Source organism: Sebastes umbrosus, chromosome 16, assembly GCF_015220745.1.
Source record: "Sebastes umbrosus isolate fSebUmb1 chromosome 16, fSebUmb1.pri, whole genome shotgun sequence".
In the NCBI taxonomy this organism is placed as follows: Eukaryota; Metazoa; Chordata; class Actinopteri; order Perciformes; family Sebastidae; genus Sebastes; species Sebastes umbrosus.
Window position 1 is genome coordinate 5,064,835 of NC_051284.1, and position 12,458 is coordinate 5,077,292.

The 12,458-nt window shown below is 42.4% G+C and overlaps 1 protein-coding gene across 8 annotated transcripts in view; it reads right to left on the reverse strand.

The window, feature by feature from the left end:
* Positions 1-12,458, reverse strand: part of kif6 (kinesin family member 6) — an 82,810-nt gene that overhangs the window by 46,948 nt on the left and 23,404 nt on the right. For all 8 annotated transcript variants that reach the window (XR_005203709.1, XR_005203708.1, XR_005203710.1 and 5 more), the window contains exon 10: positions 2,349-2,452. Coding sequence is in view for 5 of the 8 variants with exons in the window: in XM_037747462.1 (XP_037603390.1) it covers positions 2,349-2,452 (104 nt within the window). In the remaining 3 variants the exon portion in view is untranslated. The remainder of the gene's footprint in view (positions 1-2,348; positions 2,453-12,458) is intronic.

The window sequence follows — 12,458 nt, forward strand, 5'->3', positions numbered from 1 at the left end:
AAGTATGAGGTGATAATATAGCAAATGGAATTGACTTCAGCACGTGTGGGAATTGGGATTTATACTGAATCTTACAAAGCACTGAAGGGAGCAGAATATTCTTCTGGAAAGGTAAAAAATATGCATGCCTGAGGATGTATGAGCGTTTTGGAAATGTGACAACAAAATAAGCCAATTTATGTGCAATCACTCAGCACTGGGGATGAGTTAAGGCATAAACCGGAGAGGAAATAGCAACAAAAAAGTCAGCATGTCCAGAGAATGTGGTCACAACAGACATCATTAAAGGTTCCCTGCGCGAGTTTGACCTCGAGCAGCGGGGGAAATCGAGGATAATCGCTCGGGTTAGAGAGGACTCCCGAGGCGGACTGAGGGAACGAAGGCGCGGTAAACACATCAGCACTGGTGGGGGTGATGTGCCAAGTCCTCGATAGAACCTCTAGCCTGAACTCTGGCCCGGACTGACTGGGTCCCGAGCAGAAAATAAAGCAGTCCTGGCTGAAGCAGAGCCCTGGGAAACTCCATTAGATCTGGTTAAGCCTCAGTGAATGAGGTTTCAACTCAAGCATCGATGCATAGCCAACAGCATAAGTTATGTAGGCACTTGAGGCAAACCCCAAATACTTATAAATCATGAAACATATTTGCTCAGGAATCTCCGGTTCTGAGCATTACAGATACAAGTTAGAGTCCAAAAAAAGACCGTGTGCTCTCTTCCCCGGGTCTGAGGTGCACTGTAAACATCCTAGGAGGCTGACGGGGGCCAACGCAGCCTGCACTGTCCTGAGATGACTGGCTCACTGAGGTCACTTCATTATACCAGTCCAGTCGCCAGGAAAAAAAGGCTGGCACTGTACGTTTCTGCAAACCGCCAGTTTGTCAATTCACTGTTGTTGAAAGTTATGTGGTATAATAACCAGTATAACAAGCAAGACAGGCCACTAACGGTCGCTGGGTGGTGGATGGGTGGAGTGACGCTTGTTAGGAAACGTCATGTAAGAAAGTCTGTTGTGACGGTTGTTACGTTACCTTTTTAACGTTGTGTTGTTACATTACATTATCTGTTACTTACTAGCTGTTTAAATACGCTGTTTAATTGCGCTGTTACGTTACGCTGTTACGTTACGCTGTTACGTTACGCTGTTACGTTACGCTGTTACGTTACGCTGTTGCGTTACGGTTGTTGCGCTACGGTTGTTGCGCTACGGTTGTTGCGCTACAATTGTTACGCTGCGTTGTTACGTTGCATTGTTGTATTAAGGTTGTTGCGTTAAGGTTGTTGTGTTACGTTGTTACATTATGTTGTTACGTTACGTTGTTACGTTACACTGTTACGTTACGTTGTTACGTTACGTTGTTACGTTACACTGTTACGTTACGTTGTTACGTTACGTTGTTACGTTACGTTGTTATGTTACGTTGTTATGTTACGTTGTTATGTTACGTTGTTACGTTACGTTATTACGTTACGCTGTTACATTATGGTTGTTACGCTACGGTGTTACATTATGGTTGTTACGCTACGGTTGTTATGTTACGATGTTACGTTATGTTGTTACATTACGGTGTTACGTTACGTTGTTACGTTATGTAGTTACATTACGTTGTTACGTTACGTTGTTACGTTACGTTACGTTGTTACATTACGGTGTTACGTTACGTTGTTACGTTACGTTGTTACGTTGTTACGTTATTATTTGAACACAAACCGTGATCTTTTTTCTAGCCTTAACTGAGCAGTTTTGTTGCCTAAAACAAACCAATCGTTTCACAGCGTTAACCACGTGGCATTGTGCATCTCTGCAAGCCTGATACAAGGCTTATGTGAAACGTATTTATGAAACGTATTTTTGGTTCGGAAACATCAACATTCAACATATCCCGTTGTTTGCAGAAACGTACAATTCCAACATGTTTTTCTGCCGACTGGGGTTTATTATACAAACATACACACACACAAATATTGTACAACCCATGGCAAAAGGCCTCCTGTGAGCTCCTGTAGGACAGGGGTCTCCAACAAGTAGCTACCTGTTTCTGAGTGGCTCACTAAAGGTTCAAAGAACATCAAATTTGATCACGCAAATTCACTTTTTAAACCTGTTTAAATTTCTATCTAATCAAATTCACAGACATCCCGCTGCCTTCTGACACAAAATGATTATTTGCCAATCAGCTCTCAATTAAATGAATTACGCTGTTTTCAAGATTTGGTTACATCTGTGACGCCGTAACTTTAGGCGAAGGTTGGAGACTCCTGCTCTCTCAAGAACATCCTTTTTTAACTCAGTTATGCAGAGAGAGGATTGAAAAGACGAGGAATCAAGGAACAGGACGAGGCAACATACTTCTGGATCTCCTCTACGGTGAGCTGGTCATCCCTCTGTTCTCCTGTCACCATGGCCAGCTCGTCCTTCAGAGACTGGATCTCCCTCTTCAAACGGGCTATTAGCTGGAATACACACACATACAAAAAGCAGGGTTAGAGAGGTCTCCTATATGTGCACATACAGTACACACACAATGTAAAGCGGCGCACATTTGGCACCTACGGTACAAAACAAAGACACACACTAGCAGCACAAGCGCACGCAGACAGAGGCTATTTCGCTGCTGCCAAGTGATGAGACAATCCTTCTGAAAATTATCTTGCGGCTTATCTTGCTGATGCATTTTGAGGACAGACTTAAGTGATTCCAGACAACTGGATGCTCCAGCGAGAAAATGCAGGAAGCAAAACATAAATTAGCATTAAAAAGCTACGGTGGCAAAAAAAAAAAAGTACACATAAAACCCTGTGCTGCTGTCTGTCCACACGTGTTTGGTTAAGGCCTTGCACACTGAGCCAACGGGGTGGTTGCTGTTAGTAACCGCTGTCCGGGTCTGGTTACTGTTTATATATATATATAAAAGCAAAATATCTCACCAACTCCAGACATAGCTTCTTAAATAAGTAAGTACATAGATAGCAATCTTTGTAAAAAAAAGAAACAGTAACACCAAGAATGTCTATTAATGTTAGGGATGATCAGAGGAGAGACGATGTGATGGGACCAGGACATTGTTTCTATAAGCATCACTCCATTGATTAATACTGACAGCAATCTGTTTTCTAATCTGTGTACCCCAGGTACTGCGTTCTCCACCTGCTGAGCACAGGTAGGCCAGACAGCCGTTTTCATTTAACAGAATATATGACAAAAAGCTATTTAAAGGGGACCTATTGTGCTTTTGTGCTTTGTCCCTTTTCTTTAGTGTGTTATATATATTTTTTGTGCATGTAAAAGGTCTGCAAAGTTACAAAGCCCAAAGTCCACCCTAAACACAGAAACACTCCTGCTCCTGAACTGCTTGAAATGCCTTGATGGAAGTCCCGCCTTTTCTTCCGTAACATGGTGATGTCACTAAGTAACACAGTTGTACGTTTTGTTTGGCATGCCATGAAACATTAGATGTTAATAATTAACCGTTAACCGACATTAAGAATTTTAACCAATTAACGCTATCGGTTAAATGGTTAAAATAAACATTAAAGATTAAATAAAAAGCTGAGCAAAACTCAGAGGAGCGGCTCGTAACTTCAAGGAGAATAGCTGGTCCACCTTAACAGCCCACCTTAAGAGAGTCTGAGCCAGTGTTGTTGCTAACGCCTCGGCTAACCGCCTTCACTTAAGTTTGCAGGCGGCTGGCAAGACACGGGAGCAGTAGCATTTATTCACCGACAAATAAACTGTACACACACTGCTACTGCTACGTTCACATCTATAACGCCACCAATAACCCCACACTCACCGCCGCCACACACACACGCTCTGTCGGTAACTCGTGCTCATACACTGCAGCTGGTGATGAATGATGGATTAAACCTGTTTGTGCATCAGCTTTTCGTTGCAGCTGGGTGGCTCGTTAGGCACTAAAAATAGCACCGCTGCACGAAACGCACTAATCTTGTCAGTTAACGGTTAATAATCAGTTAACGAGAGTCGGGTATCAGTTAGGAAAAATTAGCACCCCTACCTGAAACAAAGGTAGTTAGAGTGGAGTTGAGCTGAAACAGAGTCCGAAGAGTTTGGTTCGGTTGACTAATCACAATAGAGGGCCAGCTGACCAATCAGAGTAGTCCCCGTACGGACCAACTATGGAGTGTGGACTGGTAGCTGGAGAGGTGCCAGTTCGTCTTCGAGGCACTGTCAAGGTACCATTGAGCAAGGCACCGCACCCTCAAAAACTGCTCCAGAGGTGCCATGCTATGGCTGACCCTGACACTGTGACCCCTCCGAAAATGTTGTTGACATTATAACCTTTAATCTTTGGAGGTAAGCGCGTCTCTCTCTCTCTTTCTCTCTCTCTCTCTTTCTCTCTCTCTCTCTCTCTCTCTCTCGTTTTCCTTGCTGAAAGGGTACATGCCTACAGAGGTCAGTCTAGGCGGGGATTAGCAGGAGTCTAGCTACCTAGCACCTAAAGGATTAGTGAACTCAGATCATGAATGAAGTGGCATTACATGTCCGTCCGACAGTAACAGCTCTTCTGACGGCACAGAACCATTTCAACTCGGTGTATCAGCTTTTTTGTGTGTCTTAATGCACCATTGACAAAGACATGTGACCGATTAATCAACTGTACATCTGTAGGACTTACTAAAACAGGAGCTGCCAGGATATAAAAGTAAATATTATTTGAATTGAACAAATGTAGCACCTGCTGATGGCAATGCCATTACTTCTACACTCCTGAAGGCAAGCACTCAGTTCTCTACATTACATATAACAGTGCTTTTTCATATCTATTTATTTCTTGTTCGTGCAACAGACCTGTTAAAATGGGATTAAATCTCCTGGTCCACACCAGGAGCAAGAGGTTAGAGGTGAGCCCACTTGACATGTGCCCCTTATTCTGATGTTAAGCAGTTACTAGCAGTGTGCCGTAACTTCATGTGAAAGGGACCACATACAGACGACCTATAAGGACTGATTGGCCTCATAAAACCTACAGCTTGATTTCTCTGCTGCTAATGTTAGAGATGTTAACTGGCCATTTGATTCATTTGCCAAATCCCTTGAAAAAGGGGGAGAATCAGTGCAAGAAGAGAATGACCCTTTCTACATTACATCTGAACAAAGATGTGTAATTACATGCTAATGGTAGGGAAGACAGGCCAACACCAAAATCAATGGATGGTGTAGTTATTGAGAAGGACGCCAGACCAGTTGTAATAAAAAAATCTTGCACAAATCACACCACAAAACAACACACTAAGCCACCTAAAAAAACAAGCGGTGATTGTTCTTTTTCTCACTTGACCCACTTTCTTTCTTCAGTATAAATCCCACTTAACTATCACCGCTGAGTCCGACCACACTGCAAAAATACTAAAGCAGACTGAAAGGCTGGAACCGTCTCAGTGGCAAAAGTAAGAGCAAATACAAGAGAAAGTGGCGACCGTGCGCCAGAATCACACGGTGACACAAAGTTGCTACAGAGCTAGGGAAGTTCTCAAGGTCAAAGGTCAGACTGAGTCATCTAATTTAGCAAAGCAGCACCACTTCTAGGAAACACGTCTTCTCGCTGGAAAGTCAAAACCAGTCATACAGTCAGACACTGTAAACTCGAGATGTTCTTGAGAAGAAACAGACCTGCAGTGTGGTTTTGGGTAGGTGCCACTGTAGCTCAACGAAAATTTCACCCCAAATCCACCCCGTATCATATTTTCTAACATCATGGCTGACCATCCTTCAACCAGAGCCGCTCCCTCTATCTCTTTTTTGGAGCCCTTGGTCTGATGTAATTCTCCCAGCTGCATCCTGACAAACCGACCGCCGTTTGTTGGTCAGCGGAATCGTGCAGTCTATTTCAGAAGCGCCGAGCCCACACTGGTACCACAGCACCACGGCAGGCTTCCATGCACTCTGAAGAAAAACTGACTCAGGCCATGTGACTAATGATGCCAGTATATACAGTATATCCTATGGCAAGCCCGAGTCAGTCTAATAATACAATGTGCACATTGTGACGGTGACGCAAAAAGCAACACATGCCACACAATTACGTTTGAAACATTAAACTTCTACAAACAGTCCTAACTTTAAATTATACATCTTCTTCTTGAATATAGCCTATCCTATCCATCTTGTGCAGATTACCATCCGCAGTAAACTATAAGCACTGCAGTATAACCACAGGTTACACCTCAGAGGCATATGTATTATATAAAGGGTGCCAACACATTTTCCATTTAAAAAATTCCATACTTTTCCAGACTTCTTGGTCGATTTTTCACACCGTATTTGACATCTGAGCACAAATAGCAATGTTTATTCAATGGTCAACAGTCAAAGTTAACGCAATAATATCATGTTAACGCAAATTTGTTTTAACGCCACTAATTTCTTTAACGCATTAACGCAACTTGCGATTTCTGAGGTTGCAGCGGGCTCAGTTTTAAAGCTTGAAACCGAGATGAAATTAGAAAAACCTAAGGAGTCCATCGGTCCCAACCATGTCATACTAGCTTGACGCGAAGGAGGCTAAATAACGTTCCAAACTTGCATTTTGGCGAGGAAAAACTGACATTGCCATTCTCAAAAGGGGTCCCTTGACCTCTGACCTCAAGATATGTGAATGAAAATGGGTGCTATGGGTACCCACGAGTCTCCCCTTTACAGACATGCCCACTTTATGATAATCACATGCAGTTTGGGGGCAAGTCATAGTCAAGTCAGCACACTGACACACTGACAGTTGTTGTTGCCTGTTGAGCTGCATTTTGCCGGGTTATGATTTGAGCATATTTTTTATGCTAAATGCCGTACCAGTGAGGGTTTCTGGACAATATTTGTCAATGTTTTGTGTTGTTAATTGATTTCCAATAATAAATATATACATACATTTGCATAGAACAGCATATTTGCACACTCCTATGTTGATGAGAGTATTAAATACCTGACAAATCTTCCTTTAAGGGACATTTTGAAGAGATAAAAAAAAAATTGTAATTTGTGATTAATCATGATTAGCTATGGACAATCATGTGATTAATCGCAATTAAATATTTTAATCGATTGTCAGCCCTAGAAAATATTGGCTTTAAAACCCAACTGTTCACATGTATGTTGCATTGTAACTATGTAGCCTATGCTATGATGTTGCCAAATAATTGCCAGAATATTGTAGCTAGGTACAGTAGCTCATACAAATCAGTTACCACCAAACCCAGACAAGGTCAATGCACGGAATAATATTCAAGCTGCAATGCTAAAGTGCAATGTTATTCAGTTTTTGTCATGGAAATTTAAATAACTGTATACTTTCAATCCCTACAGTAACAGAATGGACGTTCATGTACAAGTCACCGCTGAACTGGAGAAGAGTACTAAGGTCCATTCACTTTGCGTCACACGCCTAACTTCTTGCCTTGATTTCAACGACATCAAGCTCGGGCTGGGCAATATATCGAAATGATTTCAATATCGTGATATGAGACTAGATATCGTAATATCGTAATATGGCAAAGTGTTGTCTTTTTCCCCGTTTTAAAGGCTGCATTACAGTAATTTTCTGAACTTTCAAGACTGTTCTAGCTGTTCTATTATTTGCTTTTACCCAATTTGTCATTATGTCCACATTATTGTTAATTATTTATAAAAAATTTCAATGTGTAAATATTTTGTGAAAGCACCAATAGTCAACCCTACAATATCACCTCAATATCGAGGTATTTGGTCAAAAATGTTGTGATATTTGATTTTCTCCATATCGCCCTACATCAAGCTCGCTCTGGCACACACAGTAGTAAATATTCTGGCTGCGCTGGCTCTATTTATTCTAAGAAACCGTGAATTTTGTAATGTAGAAAACAGAATAGGGGCAATAGTTTGGAAACACAATTATTTTTCCATTTTTCCCATACCTAGAAATGGCTAAAATCAAATTCCATACTGTGTAGGAACCCTGTTATAGTATGCCACTCACAAACATGCTGCTATTATGGGGCCTCTTCCCACTACACCTAAACATGGGCGAGGTCTTTTATCCGACACAACAAAACGATAACACATGGGCTGTGTTCCATGCATGGCACCATTCAGGCATTTTTAAACTAAGGCAACCACACCACTACACTTACAAACTCTCGTCTGTCCTAACGACGGCCAGGAACCTTAGACGAGATAGATGAGGGACCCCGGGGAGAGCAACCACCCGCAGGAATTTTCACACCTGCTTCCCAAACATGTCTCTCTAGTTGGTTAGAAGCAGGATTCTGTTTGACTCATAGGTATGTGCTAATCAGAGCTGTCTTCTCAAGCTACATGTTGTGTGTAACTTTAAGTGAAGGGAGAGTCCAGGTTCAGGAGGGTCACCGCAGCCTTGTATTACCCTCCGCTAAGCTGCATAACAACACCTTAAGATCAACTTTTTTGACCCTTTAGGAATTAACAGAAAGAAGTTTGATGGCGAATCAGCTTAACTCAAATTAAGCACCCCCTGCACGCAATGCTAAAGTGTCCCTTTAAGGGTTACTTTGGTATTTTTCATCCTGGACCCTATTTTCCCATGTTTTTGTGTTTAACTGACTAATGGGGACAATAATTTCTAAAATTGGTCCAGTATTGAAGGAGAGCGCTGTAGACGGCAGTTGTTCACGGGCTGCAATGTAATCCTATTGGGGCAAGCTGGCACCGTCATTTACCTCTACTAAAAGTGCTTGTTTTTGCCACTGACAGGCTCTGATTGTCATTACAAGTGTCCGACAACATTATGAAATGAGTGTCGCTCAAGGAGAAGTCTCAATCTGAAATTTGGTGAGGTGACGCGTTGCCGGAAGACAACGGTGCAATAACTCCATGGTGGAAACGCGATTGCTAGCCGGGGAGAGTTTGTTGTGTTGGAGGACAGAAAGCGTAGCTTGGTGTGATGTAAAAGATTTTCAATGTCATGGCTGAATATTTAGATGATTTCCAAAATGTGGATGAGGTCTTTGAATTGGATGGCCGCCTGTATTTATTTGAGCCAGAGAATACGGATATTCAGAATGAGACTTGGACATAACAACAAACAGACCGGATCAAGCGAATGGTAAGAAAAAGGTTTAATTTCTCTCTAGGGCCCTTTCCATAATGTTGTCAGACACTTATAATAATAACAATCTGAGCCTGGTAGTGGCAAAAACAAGCACTTTTAATAGACGTAAATGACGGTGCCAGCTTGCCCCAATAGGATTACATTGCAGCCCTTGAGAAACTGCCGTCTACATCGCTCTCCTTCAATACTGGACCAATTTTAGAAATGATTGTCCCTATCGGTTACATTGACGCTGCTCACTTGCCCTTGTAGCTCGTTTCACGGTTGCCGGTTACAGCACTCTTCCTCAATACTGGACCAATTTAAAAAATTGTTGTCCCCATTAGTCACTTACACAAAAACATGGGAAAATAGGGTCCAGGTTGAAAAATACCAAAGTTACCCTTTAAGTACACACCCAAAAGATGGTGGAAGCATCTTGGAAGATCCAATAACCGTTGACAATGTCCTCTGACTGCAGACCAGGACCAGCGTGGTCTGAATGGAGGATTAAGACTGACCTTAGTGCTGTTAGAGAGACCGACAGAGCCAACCTTATATGGTGCGGTCACTGTGGCTGACTTCATTAACATCACAGGTCACTTTCAACACCTCATTCTTTCCCTGTCCGTGAGAGACGTGTTAAATGTTTAGTCTGCTCTGGCTGGTTTCCTGTCGTTCAGGTTTTGAAGAAGTGCATTCTGCAGCCTGTAGGCTACAGTACAGGACCGCCACGGCAGCGTGTGGTCTGAACGATGTACCAATCACTGACTGCAAGATTGTGAAAAGCAAACTCCAGGTTTCAAATCAATTACCACGGCCCGGCATGTCCAATAGTTTGTGTGCCTTCAGACGGGGGGCATGCCAAAAAAGTCTGAGTGTCACTCCAAAAACCACAATAAATGACATCATTCTAATCTGCAAACTGCACCGCTGGCTGCACTGTTTCTTTTTCTCAGTAAACCAGGCAGAGAGAGATAGAGGGAGAGACAGAGAGACGGGAGCAACGAACAAAAATGAGAAACACACTAAAAAAGACATAAACCGAGACAAGAAATTTGCCCGCGGAGTTTGGGTTTGCCTGGAGCTGAAACTGTGCCGGACCCAATTGGGAGCAGCCAGACACTGTCACAATTACTGGGCCGGCCGCAGACTCTCTTAAAAATACCTCTGTAGGGTTTGCAAGTGGCCAGCCAAGTCTCACTAGCAGTAATACAGTAGCAGTTGATCCTCAGGCATATCTGGGTGGGAGGGGAGGAAGCGGACATAGCTGTGATAACTTACTACTGTATATCCCCCCGAGGGGCCTTTACGACAACTCCCAGGTCTGCTTCCTGGCATGCTACAATAGGGGAAGGTGTGAAGTATTGTAAAAGGAGAAAGTGAAGGAGGGAAACCCTCGTCAAGGGTTAAAATATGGAAGTATGTGTAAGGTCTAAGAAAAAAACATTGTGGGCTCTGTAATCACACATGTTGCAACAATCCAATGACTTATTCTCACCTAAACTTTCTCTGCACTCCATCTCGGCCTCTGACCTCTTCTCTAACTTACAAAAATAAAATACAATGTATATATAGTTTATACAGTGCTAAGAGTGGGCCGGTACTCGCGCTTCTTTGTGTTACTCCTTGGCGCACCATGATTTTTTCTTGCATATTTGCGCCGCGCCTCATAAGCCGTATGAACATAAAAACTATGTGTGGAGCACCTGGATGAGCCGACGCATGACACAGGGGAGGGAGGGGTGGGGGGGGGTTGAGAACGAAGGTGCTGTAATTTATCAATACAATGTTCACGTCCTTTTTGTAAAATACTTAGCGGACTGTTCGCCATAACTTTTTGTTATTTGTGAACAAATATAATTAATGAAACGTGATTTAGAAGTTTACTGAATCTGCTCTTTTATTATTTATTTTATTATTTTTGCTCTTTGATTTATAGAATATGATTTTACGGGGCAATCATTTCCAGAAGAATTAAATGTTCAGAGGAAGGCTGTGACAAATAATAAAAATAATCATTTAACTAATAATAATAATAATAATAATGGTCCAAATGTCCAATGTCAAATTGCATAGTTTTAAGACAAAACCTTTCCCCCGAATCCATTATCTCTTGGTATCTTTTATTCAGTGTATGAATTCAGAATGTGTCTGTGTATAATATGTAGGAGCATCCTGACTGGGCTCCTAAAACCTCCATGAATAGCTCACACAGCTCAGCTCTGCATGCATACCTGCCTGTCTGTCTGGCTGCTGTTGAGTCAAGGCTATAGACATCCTATAATATATTATAGAGTGATGCTACAAATAACACAGGAAAGCACTTCAAGTGTTAACACTGTATACAAACACACCACCTTAACCCTATAATGTCCAGTTGGATTATTATTGGAGTATTATAGGCCTACTATAGAAGATGCATAGCCCAAGCATAATGATAGCAACTAGAATGGCACTCGGAGAGCGCAGACCTTCGCCAACGCGCAACTTTTAAAAACAGATACCAGCTCACAGCTGAAGGTACCGTGAGGTGGTCGACTTGTTATTAACACGGCCTCTCTCATTCAGCAGCCTTGTTATGTCTGTGTAACGTTACACTATGTTGTCTCTCATCCCGTCAGCTACAGCTTTGTTCTTTCTCACCGCGGATGGCCAGCAGCTTCCGCACACACATCCACACACGTATCTCTCTGCTCTCAGAAGGAAGAAGGAGGCGGGGTCACGCGTCAATTCTTAAAAATATTCCTGATTCCGGATCATGATCCGGATCACCACCAAAATCGAATGGATTGTTCATTGTGCTACAACCCATTCATCCAAAAAATGTCATTCAAATCCATCGCAAAGTTTTGGAGTAATTCCGCTAACAGACAAACAAACCAACAAACCAACAAACCAACAAACCAACAAACCAACAAACCAACGCCTGTGAAAACATAACCTCCTTCCTAGGCCTTCGGCCTTGGCGGAGGTAATAAAACCACAGCTGGTTATGACTGATACAGTATAACATGCTTAAAGAAATGATAAATAAATCCGAATAAGTCGCAAGAGATAGCTGATAGCGGCCGAAACACACGCCAACACGTGACTAAGGGGTGTACCGGCAATTCTTCTTTTCCACTTCAAGCACCGAGTATATAGCTACTAAATAAAATGACTGAAAGTAAACAGGCTCAGATCTAAAACATCTGGGAAGGAATGCGTGCAATTTGAGCGTCCTTGCATGTAAAGACATACAGTATATACACACTCGTCTCCAGCTGGATGCTTTTCAAGAGGCTCTAAGGTACTGGGATAAAATATGCCATAAACAGAATTGGAGGCATGTAAACAAGACAGAGAGCGAATGCAAACAGGAACCTGTGAGCAGTCTAAATAACACAAGACGGACAGGC